Genomic DNA, 22,436 nt, shown 5'->3' with positions numbered 1-22,436 from the left:
CTGATCCCTTTAATGAAATAGTTCACCAATGAACTTTGCTTGATATATGGGTATCAAAATTTTCTATTGCATAAAGGTTTTCATGCCGCTGTGATCACTCCACCTGTTTGTTCCAGCTGGACTGTTCCTTGGACTTCTCCCTCCTTCCCTGGTGCTTGACACCAGTGTCTCTAAGCCCAGAGACTTTCCTTTCTTTGTTTTTTGGCCAATATCTGAGAAGCTTAAATCTGTCTCGATTTAGAGGTACCTCAAAGGATTTCTCCAAATCCAGTCAGACTGGCACTCTTTGAAAGCTATGCACCTAATAGCCACTTTAGTTCATTTTAATCACTAGGCATTTTTAGGCACTGGGCAACCTTAAAACTGGGCAACCTTAAAACTAGCAAAACAGGGGGTTTAATTCTTGATTAGAAAACTGGAAACAACAGAAAATAGCATCAGATAGAAGAACAATTCTGAATAACACTTGCTGGTAAGACTATTCCTTAGCTGCATCGAAGTTGTAGCTAGTTTGTAGAGATTTGGAGCTTTCTCTTAGCTTTTTCTAGGAGCTATCCGTGGAACAGGTTGAAGTGTTTGAGCTCTGTATCTCTTCTTTTTCTGTGTGATGAACTCTCCTTTTTATGTCTCCCATTTGCTTAAACTTCCTTCCTGCTTTTGCCAAAAGCAATCCAGCCTTAGCAGCATGGAAATCTTGTATCAAACATGGCTTTGACTCATTTCTTCTCCCTTGTTTTCTGCGACTGGGTGACTCCCTCTTGTCTGAGCATCTTTGAATTTGCATTGCCTTTATATAGGTATACCCTATATAGGTGTGTGTGTATATATATGCACAAACATGCATGCACACACATATATTTATACCTTTGTGTGTATATATATATTAGTTGTTCTGAGTACTGACTACATATTAATCATGTTTGACTGATGATTTATAGTGTAAAAGAGCTCAAAGAGAGCACGTAATATATATTAATATGACAGTTGACAGGCTTGGCATTCAGGTTCCTTCTATAAACTATTTCCTCCTCAGTTCTTTCTTTTTGTAAGTTTACAGAACTGTTGGATAACCCAGTTCTTTCAAAAGACTCTTCCTTAATGAATTTGCCAGAGTAGATTCTGATTTCTTTTTTTTTTTTTCTGAGGCTGTATGAGATACCTGATAGCAGGGCACTGACTTTCATAGCTGTAATGTGCTTTTCAGTAGTCCAAAACATGTAATTATAACTGGTGGAATGAACCAGAGGGGAAGGAAGAACAACCAAATAATGGGCTGAGTTGTGTATGGAAGATTCTCTTGGTGGAAGTAGTCCAAGTCTTTTCCATGCCGTATTTCTGTGATTTGTGGTTTTCTAGGTAATCCTTGGAGAAAAAGGGCAGGGTTATAGGGCTAGCTAACTCTGCTGTGTTTGATAGTTTTGATATTCTGCCTTAGGATAAGGTCTTGAACGAGATGCCTGGTTTGCCTGTCAGCTTGCCACTGGGAGATCAGACCATATTAGGAAGGCATAAATTTCTGGTTTGATTTTTGCTACTTTTCCTTAATTTCAGGGACTGCTTTGCATTTAGCATGATATATAAATATAGTTGTTGGTTTACTGAAGCAGGGGGAGATGGTCTTGCTGCCTGTCCCTTTTTAGCCTAATTCTGTTGAGAACCTGTTGAGCCGTGCTCCAAGGGAGGGCAGACATGGACATACCGAATAATCCCTCTGGCTTCTTTGCTGAGAGTATTGCCCGATGTTTTATAGCACAACCTAACTTCTTAAATCAGTGGCTGCTGAGTAAAATTACTCAGCTGTGTAAAACCTGAAGTGAGTTCCGAATCCCCATTTTTTTTTTCTCTCTCTATTTCTGGTTTAGATCTTTCTTTGTGGTATTTTATAACTGTCAGGTTTTCTTGTGTGGATGTTTTTGAGTGTTTAATAGTCTGATTGATCCATATCTGTGCCCAAAAGACGAAGAGAAGTCACTGGAGAGATTTGTTCCTGCTTCAAATCATATAAAAGTAAAGTAAATACAGTGTTTGTTGAGTAATTGCATCCCTGGTTATGTAACTTTTTTTTTTTTTCCCCTCTTTAAGGTGGCTTGGTATTCAGAGGAGTCAAAGCATATATGGAAGCACAGAGAGTTCACAAATAGGCAATATGCTGACTCTGTTTTGGAGGCTGAGCTGGCCCTTCTGCATGCTGTAATTGCTTTCTAGTCTTATTTAGCCTTAGCTGTAAGGGCATGCAGCCAAAAGTGCAGGCAGACTCAGGATGGAAATTTACTCCCATAGACTTAGACTGAGGTTTAAAATAATTGTGCAAGAGATACATGCTGACCTGCATCTATAAGCTGCTGTGCACTGTCTCACATGCGCTTCAGCAGCAGTGTATTAAACTGCAACGAAGAAATTTGGAAGAAGTGAGCAACTGGCTAATTTGCAAGTTTGGGCTTTGCTGAACAGTTGGTGTTTCTCCAGGTTCATATCCCTGTTAGAAAGAGGTATATCCTCCACCTTCAAAGAGGCATGAACATCACCATCCTTTCTTGCAGGAGTGTTCAGATGGGTCCTCCCGTAAGGACCATCCATTCTGTTCCCTGTTAAAATGGAGTACTTGTAGTTGAACCATTTGATTTCTTAACTGAACTTGTTTAAAAAAAAAAAAAAAAGTTCTTGCACAAAAAGTTCAATTAACAGAGCCTTGAGCCCAATTTCAAATTGACAGAGCCTGTGTGAATGTTTTGCACTAGCCTAGTAATGTGCTGAAGGGCCATCACTAGAGATGAATTTAGTCACGACGATTCATTTAATCCTTGGCAGATCTGCTGTGCTGTCAACAAAGGAGCAATTAATGCCAATTATGAGGAGTTTTGTGATGTTGGTATCTCTCTAGTCCTTGCCTGAGGCCTGCCAAGCTCATTTCAAAAAGGGCACCAGTCATCAGATAATGATTATCAGTTACTGCTGTTAGGGCGCGCAACATGCTGGGAATTTCCTTAGTTGTAGTTACGAGCAGTCTCTGGTTTTGAGTAGGTTGTGTTAATAGAAATAGCAATTTTGTCTGCTTGTGGTAGGGCTTTGCAAGAGCAGAGTAGGCAGCAGTGGCTAAATCCTCAATGTGGTAGATGCATGCAGTGGAAATGGGAAGCTCCATGATTTCTCTCTAGACCAGTGAGCCATCCAGTACATCTGGTTAGTCGCTCTTTTGTTCAAGTCACTCCTCTACTAGCTCTAGCCACTGCTCTCATCTTCCCGTGTTGGAAGGCCGTTAGGAAAGCAGCTTGTATTGTTTGTCCTGAGTCAGGCGTATAGTTTGAACCATTATTGTGTATTATCTTGCCTGGTTTGCTGTCATGGATATATCCCAATTCAGAAATTTCCACTCAGTCTGGAAGGTAGTGTACAGGCAAGAAAACAGTGGTTCTCCAAAAACTCTGCTTTTCGTTTTCGTGGTAAGGTATGCAGGACAGCCCAATGATCCCAACACTATCTATTAATTTTCATCTTCCAACAGAGTTATTGCCAGCTTATGGCAAATTTGATAAGTTTTGATGAGTAAGTATAGGAACAGAAGTCTTGGGACAGATCTCAGTTCTCAAACTCAGTCATGAACAGTGAGGGAATAGGAAAGGACATATTTTGCCCAACATTTGCAGTACTAATAGAAAGTATTGGTATCTTTCTGAACATTGAAGTCGAGTCTTCAACTGCTCTTACCTCCCTGGAGTTACCTGTGTGAAACTGCAGCTATACGTCTAGGCTTACGGTTCCTTTACTTTAGTGGCAGCCACAGCTGTTTTGAAATACATGTGGTTGTAAACTGCAAGTAAAAACAGGCACACGTGGCCACTGGATGTCACCATTCCTTCATACAAATAAGGTCAGCTACAACATTTTTTGCATTTTCAAGTTTTTCCAGTGTATTGTGGCTACTTAGTAGTTAGAGTAGGAAGGCTGCAAATTCTCACTTTGTCCTTGAAAGTGGGTCCAAAGTCTTTGTATCTTTAACGTACTGTGTCAGCCTTCAAGATAAGAGAAGGAAGGTGGGTCTGTCATGGTGCTTGATAAGGGTCTGTGAAGTGCGTGCTGGTTGTAGCTTTAAGAAAAAGTAAAATAACCTTTTTTTTGAATCTAGGGCAAAAACTGTGACTTTGAACCTTGTATGTTGTCTAAATCTAGATGACTGAGCCAGGGTGAAGGGCATCTCTTACCTCATGCTGACACTCTGGTGCTTAAATAATACACTCTGAAAGAAGGCGTAATCCATGTGAAATGCTAAAATCTATTTTCTTGCTTTCCAACTTCAAGTTAAATCCTTCAACCACTCAGGATTAATTTGGGGTTTGTTGAGGCAGGGGAAGATCATAGAGAAGGAATATTTGTACCTTCCCTGCAAGGAACAATCCAGAAGAGCGAATCTTCGAATTCAATAGCTGTTGCTTTATATTGGCCACAGTTAAGCTCAGCTGGATGGTGCTTAAAACAGATTACTTGTGTGGATTGAAGGAGAGAAGAGTTTTAGAAGTGGAGTTTGAGACCTCCATGCAGCCTTTCCTATGTCAGTAGGGTAATGTTTTCCATTTCGCTCAGTCTTCAGCCACGTTATGTGTAATGCTCATGTGCTAGAGTAGTTGTACTTGCAGCCTGTTTTATCTCCAAATTCTGATACAAAGAAAAAAATTGAGTTGCTAGAATGTTTTGGCTCTTGTGGCCTAGTCTTTCTCATGCCTCTTATTATGGCATAGTCTGTATTAGTATTTACTGGTATGTAGTGTTCCCAGCCAAAGTGAAGTGGTGCCTGAATTGTCGGTTCTTGAGGGGTGCAGAGTGGTTCAACGGCAAGGTGGTGTTTATTTTGCTGTGGCTCATTTCGGAGCAGTGTTTGTCAACTGAGGATTTATCTGCCAAGTGACAAAAAGCAGCTTCTAACATTTGAGTCAATTGCAGATACATAAGCCATATTGCTAAAGTCAAAATCCTAATGAAATACATTGATCCTGTATTTCAGGATCTGGCTTCCTGCCCTCCCCCTTTTTTTATTTTAAAGAGTATATGGTCATAACCTTAGCAGCAAGCACAGGAGAACATGGATGCACATAAACATTTGACCTGCTGAGGAAAGCTAATAATCTATTCCATCCCAAGGTCTGTAAGGAGAAGTGAGTTATTTAATGACATCTTGTGTTGGCTTTCCGTCATTTACATGATGCAGTCTCCTCTGGACTTTTCTGTTCTATGTATAGATGTTTCAGAGGTGCTCCTGACGGTTAGGTTACCTTGGTTTGTTCCCAGCAATTTTGAAACAGCAGTGTGGAAACAAGTCCCGTGTGGAATACGTGGTGAGGTTTGAAAAAGGCTTCCTGTAATGGAAAGATAAGCCTTGATCCTCCCACTTGATCCTCAAGCAGTTGCCCTCATTTGGCAAGCTCTTTGAGCTAACCCTGTTTCCTACTGCAATACATCTGGGTCACTGGAAAAATAGGTGTTTAGGAGGAATGTGTGAGGTAGGCAAACCAGGTTACATCATCCTCAAGAGCTTGTCAGGCCATGACTGCTTCCTAGCTCATCCTGAATCTTGTTCAGGGGAATCCAGGTAACTTGGATGTTATTTTCATCCAGTTCATGCTCACAGAGAAGGAGGAGGGCTCTTGAAAACCGTATTCTTTCTGAGTGTTTATCAGATTTGCGCCAGGTGACATCAGGAGGAGGTAGGTCAGAACGCTTGAGTCATCTTTAATTCATGAAAGTAGTCATTCGGAGCACTTCTGAAGTGTCAGTTGCTTGTCGTAGGAGTGGAATATGCAGCTACTTATATAGCCAGCATCATAAGCCTTGCCTTTATAGTTACATGTTAAAGTTCTGGGTACATCAAATGGTACATCAAAACTTGTTTTTTGGCTGGGGGAAAGGTGTTGGTGTGCCTTCATGTTCTAGGTGATAATGTGTGATACGCGTTTACCCAGGAACAATACCACGCAAAACCCATATTGTTTGTTCAAGTAGTGTGCATAGCATCAAAACTCATAAGCATTGGTGGTTGAGTGCAAAACCTCCATCTCTACAATTCAGGTGCCTTGAGATTTTTTGTGCTTGTGTCATGTCAAGCCATTGAATTAGTTCCATTTCCAAGAGAACAAAATAACAACAGGATAAAATAAAAACAAAAATGGAGGAGAGAAAAGTGAAGCAAAGGTGGTATGAACTAAACAGAGTTCTGTAATTCTCAAAACTCACTGTTGCGAAGTAGCGTAGACAGGGTTTAATGATCATATGTATTACTGTTTTACATGTCTCCTTTTGCTTGTACTATGGGAGGATAATGAAATCACTATAATTCCATTTCTACTCATTTTTTTTTTCTGTCTCTAATCTGTCATGTAAATCTTTTTGATACGTGGAACGTGAATCCTTGAGTGAAAATAATCAACCTCAGTAACAGAGTACTCTGTGCAGTGACTTTTTACCAATAAGACTTTCCCATCCTCCAAGAGGCAACCATTCAACATATTCATCAGGTTGTATCTACACTGAATCAAACAGAATTCATATTCATGAGACTGTTTTCTCTCCTGGTGTACAGGCTGCCTTACCAGGTATAAGTTAACTTCAATTTTTCAGGACATTTATTTTCTGTATTTTATAATTAATGCCTTGAAAGCTCTGACCTTAAGAAGAGGTGGTGGTGGATTTTTGTTGGCTTGAAGTGAGAGTTAGGGAAAGAAGAACTTCCCTTGTTGCAGAAGGGAAAGTGCTAAAATACAAGTACGTCGTTTTCTTGCATACAGTTGCGCATCCATGGAGTTCCAGAGCCATCTGGTATTTCCTCTGCACTGCTGGTAGTTTTGCCTCCTCATCCATTTCAAAAAGTTTGTTCTCCAGCCTGGTCCCCAGCTTCCTTCATGTTGTTACCCAGTTCCTGGGATGGCACTGGGAGAGGCACCAGCATAGGCAGGGTTTCAGAGGCTGCTGCTCCTTGTCTGTGTTGCAGAAGTACCATAAGAGCAGATACAAGTTAGTGGGCCATTGGCATTTGCTTAGTGCTGGTGCTATTACCACTGTCATTTAAGCAACGATATTAAAAAAGAGCATCTTCTTGTAGGGAAGAGTGATGTAGGCAGGGCCTTGCAAGGTGACTTGGCCTGTTAGGAGGTATTGGTAAGAGCTATTAAAATGTCCTGAAAATACAAGCGTTTATTGTCAAATAAAGGTGAGCAGAGATCTTGAATTTTGAGTCTTTAACAACACACAAAACCAGCAGTTCTTTGCATATTGTGTGTTCAAGGTGTGTATTTCTCTGTGTGTTACCATGTACCATTTCTTTACTCATTGGAGACTGCTGCTCTTTGCTGAGGCAGGACAGAGACAGGGAAGAAAAACAGAACACTGTGAGAGTAACACACCACACTCCCTGCTTGAAGTGATGTGTTAAGTCACAGTAATATTATTAAATTGCTATAGCTAAATGAGGTTTGTTTTCGGGTATTACGATACATAGCCAGTGGACCTGCTGACAAGGGACTCCGGTTGAAGACCTGGGAGTTCTGTACTGTTTCCATCCATGTAAAGTCTCTATGTATTGTCTTTCTCTATAGAAAGATCTAGCTGTTAATACAGCAAGCTCAGGAGAGGTAACTTCTGGATAATTCACCTAGCTTTCAAAAATAATTTTTCAGGTTGATATGGTTAATTATACCCACCCCCCAACATTAAATGTATTCACAGTCCTGATAGGATTTGCACAGAAGACGGCATTAAAATATCAGAAGTCTTTTTAAGACCTGTTTTGCAGCTGAAAATTCTCAGTTCCACAATTAGGCACTACGTGATTATAGTACTTTGTCGTTTAATTCCTCTTTGTTCCTTCTTTCCTTTGCTAATATATTCTGTAACAAAGTACCTTATTATAAAGCTACTTTTGTTGTTTCTCTGTGTTACATTCACACGGACCTCTAACCTGATCCTAGATATTAAAACGATATTCGAGTCTTTGTTTTTGGGCTTGTTCTGTTTTGCCGTGAATAAGTTCATATGTTTAATTTGGAGATAACTGGGACATCAAAATACATGTAAACAGAATGGTTACAAATGTTAACACTGGCTTACTGTCTATGGTTAATATGTATTATTAATCCCTTAATAGTTAGGAATTCAGTAAGATCAAAGAAACATTTCTAAAAAAATGCAGGGTTTCTAAACTTTTTTTTGATGTGTAGTTGTTGGGGGTTGAGTTTGGGACTTTTAAATTTGCACTTCTTGGGTTTTGGCGGCTAAGGGACTAATAAATTAATAGACTGCTTTAAATAATGATGCAGATGTCACCTTGAAATGTCTCCTAATTAAAATATTGACTGGGCAGAACAATTATATCCTTGTCCCCATTTATAATCAGAAAATGCCTTATGTTGGAGACCATATTAATTAACATGACCTTAAACATAAGTTTGACTTAAGTATTGGTGCACAAGTGCAAAGCCTAAAGGAAAAACAGTTTGGTGGCAGTTCACGCTCCAGCTAAAGACGTGTACTTAAAATGTCCACAGCTTTCTCATCCTGTTGGCTTCTCTGAATGCTTTAATTGTACTTCATGATTCGAATCTATTGCTGATTTTTTTTTTTTCCTTCTTCTCTATTCTCTTTCAGAAAGATGAGGTGTACCTCAACTTGGTGCTGGACTATGTTCCTGAAACAGTATACAGAGTTGCCAGACATTATAGTCGGGCCAAACAGACACTCCCTATGATTTATGTCAAGGTAGGTAACTGATAGATGTGGGTAGATGAAGAAGGGTATTATAGGAATAGACTCTGTGGATACCTCTTTTCTGACATAATTAGTTTTCTGAAATTTTTAGGAGCACGTACATCTTGAGGCAAGGAAAAAAAAAAAGGTTAGAATGATTATTTGTTACGGCGAAGGAAGAATAGAGGCTTAAAGCAAGCACTCCCAGTTTCTCACTTTACAAAAATCTTGGAATGGGTGTGGGAGACCGAGTGGGGGGGGAGTGTTTTGTTTTTGAAGCAGCTTAGATAGAGACTGACACCAGCTAGATTAGCAGCTTCAGTTTCCTGAGATGATGAAGACACAACAGTACAAAGGTCAGGAACTGAAAGAGGATGTCAGGAAGAATAATGTTCTCTTATCTGTTATCTTCCCCTTTTCCTGGCATATGAGTAAGAGTTCATGTGCTTCTGTGGTGGGCATGAAAGGCATATTTTTGTCCCCACTTGGAGCTCATTGGCTCTTGTCTTGAAGAGCTACATGGGGTAAAATGCTTGTATATGCACATTGTAGCCTCAAAACCTCACTCAAGTTGTCTGCATCTCTTGTTGTCTTTTACAAAGTGGTTAAAATGAATAAAATTTCATTTTTTTTTTGTCAAACGTGGGACCCATCTGTCTCGCAGTTCCATTTCATATGTTGTGGTGACTACAATCCACACGCTAGTGAATGATCATGTTTTCACATGGCATTAACTTGTTAACATGGCATCCAGGTAACATTAAATGGAAATTAGCAACAAATATTCCTGATTCGTATTGATTTCTCTAGACTCCTCTTTAAAAGTGTAATGCATAATATGAGAATGGGCTTAAGAAAAAGCTTTAATGTGATTGAAAGTAGATGAAAGTTACAAAGGTGAAAGCTACAAATAGTAATTATTCCAACAATGAAGTGTTGTGCCATAACTGTATATGCATAAATTGTAAATGGCATGTCTCCGCAATAGCCAGCACTGGTGCCTGTTTTTAAGAAAGCACAGAATTTTACCATCCAGCAGTAACAATTTCTACTGCAAGGTCACTCTGTTTGGTCTGTTGGTGGAACAGCATGTCTTCAGGTTATATGCTCCCCAAAATCTGTTAGCTTAGCTTTTGATAAATGGTTTATATATCTTTTGTCAGTACTCTTGCCCTAATTGCTCTTCATTATGGGAACTTGGGAAAAATGGTCCTTGCTTACAGTTTGAGAAAAAATTCTGCTTCAACTCTTTAATCTTGCTGGATGCTTGGCACTTGCCGTTCCAGGTAGCCTGAAAGGCTGTTCTTATTTTTCTGGCAAGGCAAGCCTTTCTCATAATCCTGTATTTAAAAAGATCATGTTACCTTGATGTCATTAAAGCTTTTGCAATTTTCCAGACATCTTGGCTACACAAAGGTCAGATCATACCTATTTGTTCACTTCTGACTGATACCTAGGCAGGCAGAGAGCTGCTCTTCCCTGGGTAACAAAGAAACTGTTAAAGAACTGCAGGGAAGCTTTTCTAGTAATCTTTTTGTTAATTTTTATTTGTAACGTCTAACATGCTATAAGAAATTCTTGGAAATTTTGGGTTTGCTGTGTGGAGATGAAAGGCATACTTCCTAAATCCTGCATGTGTTGACCTGACTCCTCAAGTTAGAGCAATCTTTTGCATTATTTTGCAATACACTTGCACAATACATACTTAACGTGTCTAGAACAGGCAATTCAGAAAACATGTTTGTTTGCTTCTCTTTGTGCAGAGTTGTGGTTTTCAGAAACAAATATGAAAACTAAAGACCTAGAGCCAAAATTCAAGAGATTCTCCTCCCGCTCTTACCTTCCCTGCCAAACAAACAACAAAAAACAAGGGAGAAAGTGTAAAGACAAAGATAGTGGTGAAAGTGAGGCAAGCATGACCTTATATCAATATCTAGCAATTGCACCCGGTTTTACAGACCGTTAAAGATGAACTGTGGAGAATGTGCTTAGAAAAGGAAAGCATGGAGGTGCATCTCCAGTACAATGTCCTGCCTGTAGCTTGACTTTAAATGGAACCTTGTAGGGGACACAACAAAGATAACAAATAACCTGGCAGCCTGTTGTCAACCTTGAAACAGGGCTTCACATACCTTTATGACTGTATATGCTATACAGCCCTAATTGTATCTAGCAGCTCTTTATTCTCCCTAGACAAAAGTGTGTAGCTCCAGCAGCTGGACATCTTCCCATTGCCTTGTAATCTTGCCCTGTGAAGCTCTTGGCTTCGTAACATCTCCCCTTGCTGTATTCCTCCTTGCTAAGGGGTTAGCCAGCCTTTGAAAGGGGGCAGAGAAAACTCTCCCTCAGCATACTTGTTTGCTGTGCCTTGCATAAAATTATTCTGAACAGTTTTTTTATCTGCCTTCTCTTTTTGCCCAGAGATTTGAAATTAAAATGAGTCTGTCCCCTCACCAAGAGGAACTGGGAGATTCGTTCAAGTGACAGGCTGAGACGCTACCATAGTCCTTGGGCATTTAATATGTTGTTAATAACTTCATCCACTAAAGGGTTTTCTTTGGGGTTTGGGGGGGTGGGTTTTTTAGTTTGTTTTTTTTAATAACCTAGAATACTTCATTTCTATGAAGAGGCTGATTTATAAAGCAAACTGAAACACCTTTATTTTGTGTATGTTTTTTATGACTACCATTGTTTATAAATGTTGGAAAGCTGGCACAATTTTTTTTTTTTTTTGAATTGTGCTCATTTTTGAAAGGACCAATGAACAAATTTGAACTGCATGTGTGGGTATGTGGCAAAGGGCAGGCGCGGAAGGTATGCGAATACCTTGCCCATCTTCATAGCAGTAATATGCATTCAGCAGGGTCTTTTTTGAGTTATTTTGTTTTCCTTCTAATAAGGGTTTGTACTAAATTAATTGTTTACCCTGTTTTGACTGGGTAAGCATGCCTTATGCAATATTTCTGTGTTCCAGTTGTACATGTATCAGCTGTTCCGGAGTTTAGCCTATATCCATTCCTTTGGGATCTGCCACCGGGATATAAAACCACAGAACCTCTTGCTGGACCCTGATACAGCTGTTCTAAAACTCTGTGACTTCGGAAGGTAAGCGCATCTGTGGCCTGAAACCTGGTGAAAAGTGCTTCCTTCAAAGTGAACCTGGGTGCAACTTTGCAAATAAATCCTGTGTGTTCCTCAGAAGGTCTTCATTTGTAGTTTTGAAAGAGAAATTATTGATATTCTATTTTCCTCTTAAAATGAGTTCATATGCAGGGGGGGAGCTGGAAAAGGATATCAAGAGGGAGGGAATTAAAGTTCAAGCCTGTTATTTACACAGGTACTAGAAAAATACAATAAATATGCTGTCACATAGGGAAAATAACTGTGCCATGGAAAAATACAACCAAACATTACGGTGAAATGTGTTTGGGGAAGAGAGGACAGGTGCAGTGGCATAGTAACCTAAAAAGGCTAACATTACGCTTTATTAGTCTACTTGTATGTACACCAATTCACTTAATATTTCAAATACCGTAGAGGCTCAAGATCAGAAGCAACGCTTCTAATTGAAGCTCTTAAATAGTGGATGTCTGTATCCTAGTTTCCAGTGGCACATTTATTTCCAGTATCCGTTCAAGTGAATCACCTTTAGAGTCCAGCCCCCATCTTGGAACTGATACAGAAGTTCTGGGCATTTACGCTGAGACAGGAGACAGATTTCTCTCTGGGAAAGTTCAGTCTTTAGATGTGCTATAACTTTGCAGACTAAAATAGTTAGGGCATATGGGCGAGAGGTCACGGAAGCTGCTGTTGCTAAATTCGCTTGCCCATAGTGAGTGGGAATGTCAGATGGTGGTTATTCAAGCAGTGCATCGTCATGCCTGGTGGCTCGGGAATCTCCTCCGCAGATCTACCTCACCAGTGTTGGAGCAAAATAGGAATCACTGAAACTCAAAAGTAACTGCATAAAAAGGTGGTACTTCCTCTTTGTTGACAGTGGGAATTTGTTAATTGTAGCTTCTATATAGAAAACAGAAAACTGAGACTTTTTAAAGCAGGCTAAATGGGTGGTGGGAGTCCTTTTTCCCTGAAGGCTGAGGGGTGTGTCTGGAAGGCTGGACATTGGATTTGGCTGGCTTGCCACTCTGCTGGGTTTGGTGCTACTTAGTTGAATGCCATATTTCTGAAAGGGCAGTTTTGTCTTCCAGCTCCTTTCCGTCTAACACTTGGTGTTAATTAAGAAGTATAACATGTTCATAGACTCATGTTCCAAAAGTAATGTGCTCCCATGTTCCTTTATTTTCTTAGATTCTTCCAAAGGTAGTGGTTGGGGCAGCACTGTAGGTTAGATCCTTCGTGGCTGATCTCTTGCAGTATAAATGAAGCCTTCGTGTTAACCTTGGACCATTAACGTGTGACTACAATGGCAAAGTTTTTTTCCTTTTTGTCATACCCCTTTTGTCTCATACCACACTCCCTTAAACAGGAAAAAGCCAGAATATTCTGATGGAAATTAAAAAAAAAACAAACCCAAACAAAACACCTCTCAGTTCTGGTGAGTATCCAGAGCTTTTGAACCTTAAAAGGTAACTACGTTTGACTGAACCTTATTCTGTCCTCTTTTTCTTTGTAAACAAACCTTTGTACCTGGCAAAAGACACTGCCAGCCAAAAATCTGACCCTATTTATCACCTAGATTGTAGTCAGAATTTCCTTGCTATGTCCAGTATGAGGTAGCTGCTTGATGGATTGGACTGATTTCACAGTAAATCGAGTCTGTGGCTTGCATCAGCTTAGAAGAACATGGTACTTTAGCTTCTGGGAGTTGGGGGTGGATGAAGAGTGCCAAACCTTAACATTGGTCTGCGCTGCAATATTGTAAAACTAATCATTACTGAAGGATTATTATTTTGTTTCCTTTCAGTGCAAAACAGCTGGTTCGTGGAGAACCTAATGTCTCATACATCTGCTCTCGGTACTACAGGGCACCAGAGTTGATCTTTGGAGCCACCGATTATACCTCCAGTATAGGTATGTATGTGTATTTGTTGAAATCTGTACCAACTGCATGAGTTTTTATTCTGTAGTTAAGTGTAAAGGTTTCCAGAGATCTCAGATATAATCCCCATAGGCAGGATTTTATTGTAAATGGTCAGGTACCACTTCTTAATGAAATATACACATTTTGTAGACGACTGCTGTAATTTCTATGCCTTTTGAGATTTCAGTGTCAGTTACATTAGGAAAGGGGCTTTTTAATGTATGGGGAGAAATCTGATTTCAAACAAAAAAATCCATGTAATTTTGCCATTTAGTTTAAAAGTAGGTATGACATCTCAAGCCAGAAAAGCATTTTGATGACTTAAGATAACTAAAGAATGACTATAGAAATACCAACTACTGCTTCTGATATGCTGTGATTTAGACGCAAATAATTCTGTAACTTATTTAGTACAGTATTTAGGCTTTTAGTAAAGAGTTTTTAGTGGGAGGGAAAAATGTGGCCTAATGATTGGTTCTAAATTCTCTTGACAGTTTTAATATGTTGTGTACAGCAGTCTTTCTGATTCAACTTATTCTGTTAACTTTTGCTGTCCTTTAGTCGTTAATTTTGAACACGAAGATGTCTTTCTAATACCTGGTACGTAGCTGTGTCATGGAAACATTAGGGAAGCTGGAGGTTTTGGCAGAGGACAGGGAACAGCCAGGTTTTCTTACAGCGGAGTCCTAAAAATGAACAGCAAAATGAAAAATCATAAAAATGAACAGCAATGTGTTAGCTGGTTGTGGGTAACTTCTTCAGTTTTTTAGTCGAGATATTCCCTGGGCTCCTTCGGAGTGCTAGTGCTAAAGAGACGAGATTTGGCTCTCAGGTTTCCCAATATTGTGCTATGCTTTTACCTTGCTTATAGACTTGAGTCACTTAGGTGAGGTTTAATATGTTCAAAAGGATTTGGAGATCATGATCAAGTCTTGGCAGAATATGTTTATAACCAGTTAAATTATGTTAAAAGTTAGTATGTTCTAACTAGTGTTAAACTCAATGGCTGGCTGGCTTGTTACAGCTCTGCGGTTCTTTGAATAAAGAAGCATTCCTGAAGACTTATCTGCTCTCACTATTTTTTTTCCATTAGTTATTCTTCAGTATGTATTGTAGCAACACTTGCGTATCTCCCTGGTAGAAAAAAGAGGCAGAACTATGAGAAGTCTGGGGAAAGTAATGGCACAATAAAGATAAAAGGGCAGAACTTATTTAATGGTTGGCTGCTGCCAAAAGTGGCAGCCACAGCCCTACTCATTCTTGCCCCTGGATACCCTAGCTCTCACAGTTTACTGTTTAATACACCGATTCATCTTCAACTGACGAGACTTTTGGTTTGGTTAACTTCCTGCTACATTAGTGAGTTGAATCAGCATTACTGTGTAGTCCAGTAAGCAGCAGAGCCCCGGTAAAGGCAAAGCGGTGGGAGCTCGTGAGTGAGAGGAAGGCAGCTGATCCTGGTTGACATCTTTTTGCCAGCTGAGAGCTAACAGATTGGCTCAGCTGCGTTATCAGAGTACACTGAGACAACTTGTGTCAGAGGATAACTGCATAAAAAAAAAATATTTTAGGTGTCACCAGAAGAGACTGCTTTATAGATAAGCCTGTGAAATGTCTCTTGCTCCAACTGTATCATGACTTTAATCTTGCACTTTTTTGCAGACCCTTTTTAAAATTGCTCTTTCCATTTTTGTTTTCTTATCTGCTGATCTCTAAAATAGTTCTAATAAAAATAGCATTCTAATGTGAAGAGTCCATTTTCCACTTGCCAAAAACATCATGAATTTCGATCATTGTTCAGACTTTCTCGTGCCCGCCCCCCCCAAAAAGACCCTGTCCCCCCAAGCCCCTTCTCTGAAACTTGCACAGAATAGCTTGAAAATGAAGTTCAGCAAATGTTCCTTCATTCCTATCCTTTCCTCCCTCCACTTCCTTCTCAACAGAATCTTTGCATTCGGGAGCTGGGAAGTAATAAAATGCTTTTACAAACTTTGCAGTTTCCCAGTGTTCTGCAATACGTTAGAAATTCTAGGGGTTTACTTTTGTGATGCTGCTGTTTCCAGTGGTGGTAAATACCAGGATACTCCTTAGTTCTTGCTAGATAGGCAGCAACAGCACTTAGTGAGAACTCTTCCCTATTTCACATAGGATTGCTCATCCAAACTCAGCCAGCATTATTTGTACGCCAACCAACAAGCACAGATACGTTTCTTAAAAGAGAGGGAGGGGAAGGAACATTTAATTATCAGTACTTTATCCATAGCTCAAAGTATAGGGAACTGTGAAATGCTTCAGTATTGTAATACTGCATTTTAAACCTTTTGGTTTTTTTAATGTGAACATGCTTGTGTTTTCTAGTTCTTGTCTTCTTCTGAGTTGTTAGCACAACAGCCTTTTCCTGCTATAGAGTCTTTTTCTCTATATAAGAATCCACTCGTTTGTGTGGTAACAAAAATTGACCTTACATGTATGGTAGGGATCTTCACTCTTCTGTTTAAATATAGTATCTTAAAACTACATTAAAAATAGAACACTTTTTAGCTTCATATTCTTCACTGATTTTAAGTAGAACTTTCTTGTACATTATCTGTGAGGCATCCAGCTGTTTACCTAAGGGTTTTGTTGTTTGCTAATGTTACCGCAGGGCTTATGATTGTAACATGCTGCGATATAGTAATTATTGGAAGTATTTCTGAGCAATAAGTGCTTTTTAAGCCCAGGCAGTGACACTGTGGTGGCCCAAGACTGACCATACAGCCAGCCTGCATCATGACCATTTCAGTAGTTAGTCATCTTGTTTAGCACTGTAACCAAGAGTTGCATTAGGCTGTCTGGCTTCATTTAGGTTGTCTTTTAACACATGAATTTGTTGTTATTTGTAGTGTTTGTTGCACTTTTGTAAGGTACTGCATTAGTGCTGTATTTAAATACATATGATAGTAAGAGTAGCATCAAAACACATTTACTGCAGTTAATGCTTCTGTGTGTCATCCAGCAGACCTGGGACTATTGTTAAAATAATGACCTGGGAAATGACCTATTCGAGGTTTTAAATAATCCCTGTTGCCAAATAGCTACAAATCCAGGCCCGTAATAGCTCTGTCATCCGCCTGCATTACAACTTTAAGGGATTTTTCAGTGGTCAGGCACAAGCATTCATGTCACTTGGGTACCTTCATAGCTTGTACAGTTTGCGCCTTCGTGCACCTTTGACTGTGAATTCTGCAAGTGTGCGTGTCCCTAAGGCTTGCTGGGGATGGCGTGTAGTTTTGTTCCTGCAGCTGATTTGCAGGAGGGGTTTTTTTGCAAACCAAGCCCTTCAGCTGTCCCTTGACAGCGTTTTGGCTGAAGCTTCTTCCTTGCAGGTCTGTGTGTGTTATGCCATCCCAGAGTGTGTTGCTGGCACGCTGCTGGCTGCGCTGGTCATATGGGTGCTGCTGCCTGCTGAAAAACTGTGGGATGGCTGCCCACATTCCCCTGCAACATCCTGGGACAAACATAGGCACTGGAGCAGGGGTGGGTGCAGATGTTTCTGTTGCCACGTGATCCTCTTGTATAAAAAGAAGCTGTGCAGTTAAGCTTTACCTCCATAGCATGTATTTTTTTTACTAGGTTAGGTGATGGGGCAGTGGAGGGCACACCAGAACGTGGTGGTGCTTCTCGATAACAAGGGTCTGCTGGTCTCGGCGCGTTTTCTCCGTCACTGTGCTGATGGGAGTTGAGAGCGTTCCAGAGGGAACATTTATAGCCACTGGCAGGGAAAGATTGATCTGCATGGCTGTATTGCTGGCTTCTCTTGGGGTGTCCAAAAATAAGTATCATGAAGTTATTCATTCACTTTCCTAGCGAGCGCTAAGACGGAGGGAGAGAGTATTTCGCCTCAGCAGTCTGGAGCAGAAGCTCCTCTGGAGGCGTGAGTAGTTGCGCTGTCTCAGAGTTTCTTGGGGAAAAATCCTCACAAGGTGTGTCCCAAACCTATTGCCAAACAGTGAAAAGTATTTGCCTCCGTGTCTCGGATGGCAACTTCCAATCCTGAAAATAAGCATGTGCGTTAATTTACTGAACTATTCTGTCACCTGTCATTGTAGTTTCATCTCTTCATTGCAGAAGAATAGATACCTGTGTTTAGCTTTTGTTCCAAATACTGGAACAAGCATGGCTTTCCAAGCCTTTTCAGGTTTCAGCCTTATTCTGTCTCCATAATCTGTGGATCTGTGGTGGCTTGATGTGCAAAACTTGCACCAACGTAGCACGTGTGCCCGTAATCCAGAACTTTGCTCTCATTCTGACATCGCAAAAATTGTTCCAAACAAGCAGCAATGAAAACACTTTAGGCTCTGGCATTTGGCAACTAGAAGCTGCTGATTTTATGACTTCCTAGGGCTGCTTTTCTGACTCCTGGTTTCTTCCCTGCTAGTTTGTTTCCACAGTTTCCAGAGCAGCAACTTTGAGTCACCTCCAAGATGGAGGAAGTCCATCAAGATCAAGGGATAGTGAGGCAGAGATGAGTAGATGGGGGGGGGGGGGGAAATGTAGAAAAGTAAATATGCCCCATAAAGTCTCAGATAAAGGAAAGTTCTTAATCTGTACTGAATGGATGAGAGCGGGCTCAACTTCCCCCCCCCCCCCCCCCATGTCCTCCAAATAACAAGTTAGAGGAGCTGGAGCGTAATACAATGAATGGTGCTCATGCTGTGAAGAAGAGGGCCAGCTTCTTAGCTTGGAAGGGCAGAGTTTGAGATCACAAAAATGAAATTCGTGGACAGGGTGTTCTGTCACAGGCAACTAGAAATGGCCATTGCCCACTTGTAGAATTAAAGCTAAGGAGTGTATTTTGCAGGTTGTCCTGCCGGATGCCTCTTCCTGAACTGAAGAGAAATTTTCCTTTTCTTACCTTCTCTAATGCTGGAATGGCATTCAAAAGCAAGGGAATTATACAGATGATATTATTAGACAAGTTAATGTCCACCTAACAACTGTGAAGATCAAGTAATGAAACTTAAATAAATTTAAGAAAAGTTTTCTAGTATAAGAGGCCATATGAATTTTTGTGTGCTTAAATTAGTGCCAGTAGTTCACGTGATAATGGTGTTTGTCTAAGTGTTCTTCAGTCTACAAAAGATATGGCATTAGCTACTATTATAATGTGTGAAAGCTATCTGAAATAAGCTTATTTGAAGGTTGCTTTTGGCTGGCAGTTGCATTTACTGTCCATATTGTTTAGACTACATTTCACCAAAAGTATGAAGAAGTAGCCTTGCCTGCTTTCTTCTACTTAAAATTAATAGCTTTCAGTATTTTCTCCTAAAATTTCACATTGTCCCAACTAGTTTGGCATAAGCATGATTTGTTGACTTGTTTTCTTTTAAAGTTCTCTCTTGTTTATTAACTAGTTTAAAGCATGTGAATGATAGACATATTTCACCTTAATTAAATTGCACCTATTAAAAAGAAGTAGTTCAAAAAATTATTCTCCTCCCATGAGAGTGGGTAGTTACACTGCAAGCTTGCTCAGAAAGATTATTAACCTATAATAGTTAGCTGTGACTGTGCTAAGGCAGAAACGGGTCTGAGAAGGAACTATCAAAAACTACTATTAACTACCTTATCACTTCTCTTAAGTAACATGTCTTTAAATACAGAATTTAGCACATTATTTACTTCAGGCTTGAGAAAAATGTTACCATCCAAATTTGGAAGATAAATTTTAAAATGCCAGATTCAAGGCGGGGGGGGGGGGGGGGGGAGGCAAACTATCCTGGAGCCAAATTTTAGTCCTGTTAAAGTTGATGGCATAAATTCCATCAAGTTTCAGCAGAGCTGAAATTTCCCAGTTTCTTCCTTATTGTACGTTGCTCACCAGAGTTGTATAAACACCTATGTAAATTGTGTTTTGTTGCTGTCCCTGCTTGGAGCTGCTGAAGTTAACCTCCGCTCTCTGGGTTTTGTTGAGGATGCTTCAAGGGTTTGTTCACTTCCTTGCCCAGGGAACATTGCCCAAGTCCTAATTTGGAAGTCGGTGAAATTACACTCCTGGAAAAAAGTTGGGGATTTTGGAATGCCTGTAGCTTATTTCAGTGTGTGTTTAAAGTGTTTAGCAAGGAAAATCAAGGAAAATTAAATAGACTTTTAACAAGGCATTAAATCACCCGATTTAGAAGATTTCACTGCACAAGGAACAACTACATAGGTTTCCGATGGATTTGTTGTATGTTTGATGGATTAAATCCATCATGAATACAGCAAGTATTCCTCACGCTTCCCCAGCTATTTCATGACCTACATCCTTTCTTTTTCTCCTCTCTCCCCCTGCGATGCCCTTAGCTTTCTCATGTACCCTCTCCTGTTTCTGCTTGGCCTTCTTGCTTGAGCAAGGACCTGCACATCCTTCGACTTGTTTGCAGCTGCCGTTTGGCAGGGTGGGGGCAAGCCTGGCGTGTCCCGCAGGGACTGAGCCCTCCTCTCCTCAGCAGCAACACTGATGCATGCTCTCCCCACTGTTTTTACAAAACTTCTGTAATGGATTCAAGACTTCTGCCTTTCAGACTTGTCTGAAATTGGCTGGTGGAGTGTGAAGGCATTTAGGGAGACTGGGAAGGGATAAAACAACACAAAGCCAACTTCATGGAGCAGCCAGTCCAGAAGGTTATTTAAAACAGTTTTAAAAAGCCACAGTCTAATTAAAAAAAAATCATGCTAGCATAGTTTCAAAATTTTAAAAGGAAGTGAGTTGTGAATGCTGACTTACTCTCATGTCAGCTTTGGGCTTGTGTATGTTCTGTCAAATACTTTTCCTTCCCATATATTGTTTCTTTTTCAGTGCAAAATAAGGATTGAAGTTGTAAATAATGATTATAGCTTTGGGGTACCACTTGTTTTGTATACTCAGTGTAAAGGACTCAGCTTTTTCAAAACCCTTTAAGGTGCCTTTAAATAGACTTTTAAGTTACAGTACTCTGCTTAGTACATTTAATCTGTTTCTTCAATACTTCTGAAGAAATCTATGCTATCTGTTGAACTGTTGTATAATTTTCTGTAAACCCAGTGTGCATGGGATAACATAAAAAGTGATTCTTTGCATCATCTTTTTGTTGTACGTGTTGGTCCAACAGCAGGAGCTATCAGAGGGGGATGTTTAGCAGTTGGATGCAATTACATGTTCTTTATGTGATGCATCCTTCACTTGTTGTCCAAAAGAGGTCTTAGCACCTTGGTGGCCGTATCAGCTTTTATTAAATATGACCGAAAGATCAAAAAGTATAATCTGGTATGTTTCCGTGTTGAAATTCAAGATTCAAACTTCAGATTATTTCTGGTTGCTGTTTGTATTGTAACTAGTTACTTTTTAGGATAAACCCTGATGTGATGTTTGTACTAAGGCATTATGTAAAAATGTATCCATTTGACTTAGGGGTGAATGATTTTGAAAGCTGCAGTAATGAGCAGTGCTTTTTGTCTACCATATGTTCCAATTGAACCATACCTTTCTTGAGAAGGGGATGAAGTATTTTTGCATAGCCCCTCTCTCTTTTGTTTAGAAATGGGGGAAGGAAAACTCTGTTCTAACTTGCTGGTTATTTTGTTATCAGTCTTGAATTCCTGAAAGTTTTTTTTTAATTATTTTTTGCATCAGAGTCTAGTGGTTGTGACAAAGTGATAATAGACTGCTTAGACAACTGTCAGAGACGTTTTCCTTACACAGACCTTTAGCCGTAACTGACAGTGGTGTGTGTATCCTGCTTCCCAATGGCATAGTTTAAATACACTAGGGGAATAAGGATCTCTGTCATAGCGTGGGTTATCTCAGGTTGGAACAGGCCTCAGGAGGTAAATTCTCTGGGTTTTGAGTTGTGGTGATGCTACTGTTATTTCGCGAGGGGGGAAGGTTAGCTCATAAAAGTAGGCAAGAGTTCAAAGACAGGTGGAGGGGGACTGTTTTTTGTTCTTTTCCCTTTGGGGGCATTACAGTATTGTAGGCTTTACAAATCTTCTGTTACTGATTGCTTGTTTGAGGTTAGACTTTAGTGTAAGGTTTCAGATATACATTGAACAAATGATGACTTTCTAGAAAACCTTATACTCAATCTGTTTTTTTGGAGAAGCAGTTATCTCTGCATCTAGGTGCAATACTTCTACTGTGTTGAGCAGTTTAAAATTCAGTATTTGGTGTGCAGTTACAGCCGATTCTCACGAGCATCTGTGATACAGTGTTTACTGCATTTGCTTCCTTAGATTTTTCGTTCAAATTAACTATATTTTAAAAATAAAATGCTATATTCTGTAGTACACTTAGATACATTAAGTTGCTGTTGTAGTATTTAATTGTCTTATTTATATGTAAAAAGATATACCTGTAATAGATGATGAAAATTTTCTTCATGTAGAGGAGTAGCTGCTAGTGACTACTTGTGGCTTTTGGCAAATTATGAAATTAGTTGATGGCTTCTTCTGTGGATGCTGTTGACCTGATTATTGACTTGCAGTTCTGTTGTCCAGCCAAGTTTGCAAATGGAATTGGGATAAAGCTTAGGTCTTGATGTTACCGAGTTAGAGAGGCTGTCTCCCAGATCCTTTAATCATCATGTACTGCAGGATACAAGTAATACTTGCAGTACTGGTTCATCTGCTAGTGTATATATGCTTTCAATATATGGATGAAAAATTAAGT

At 39.9% G+C, this 22,436-nt stretch overlaps 1 protein-coding gene across 3 annotated transcripts in view; it reads left to right on the top strand.

Annotated features, from left to right (window-relative positions):
• The window catches only part of GSK3B (glycogen synthase kinase 3 beta), a 149,547-nt gene that overhangs the window by 88,850 nt on the left and 38,261 nt on the right, over positions 1 to 22,436 (top strand). For all 3 annotated transcript variants that reach the window (XM_050909906.1, XM_050909914.1, XM_050909898.1), the window contains exons 4-6: positions 8,629 to 8,739; positions 11,702 to 11,832; positions 13,652 to 13,758. In XM_050909906.1, coding sequence (XP_050765863.1) covers positions 8,629 to 8,739; positions 11,702 to 11,832; positions 13,652 to 13,758 — 349 coding nt within the window. The remainder of the gene's footprint in view (positions 1 to 8,628; positions 8,740 to 11,701; positions 11,833 to 13,651; positions 13,759 to 22,436) is intronic.

Source organism: Gymnogyps californianus, chromosome 1 (genome assembly GCF_018139145.2).
Source record: "Gymnogyps californianus isolate 813 chromosome 1, ASM1813914v2, whole genome shotgun sequence".
NCBI classification, from domain to species: Eukaryota; Metazoa; Chordata; class Aves; order Accipitriformes; family Cathartidae; genus Gymnogyps; species Gymnogyps californianus.
This window is presented reverse-complemented; position numbering and strand designations above follow the sequence as displayed.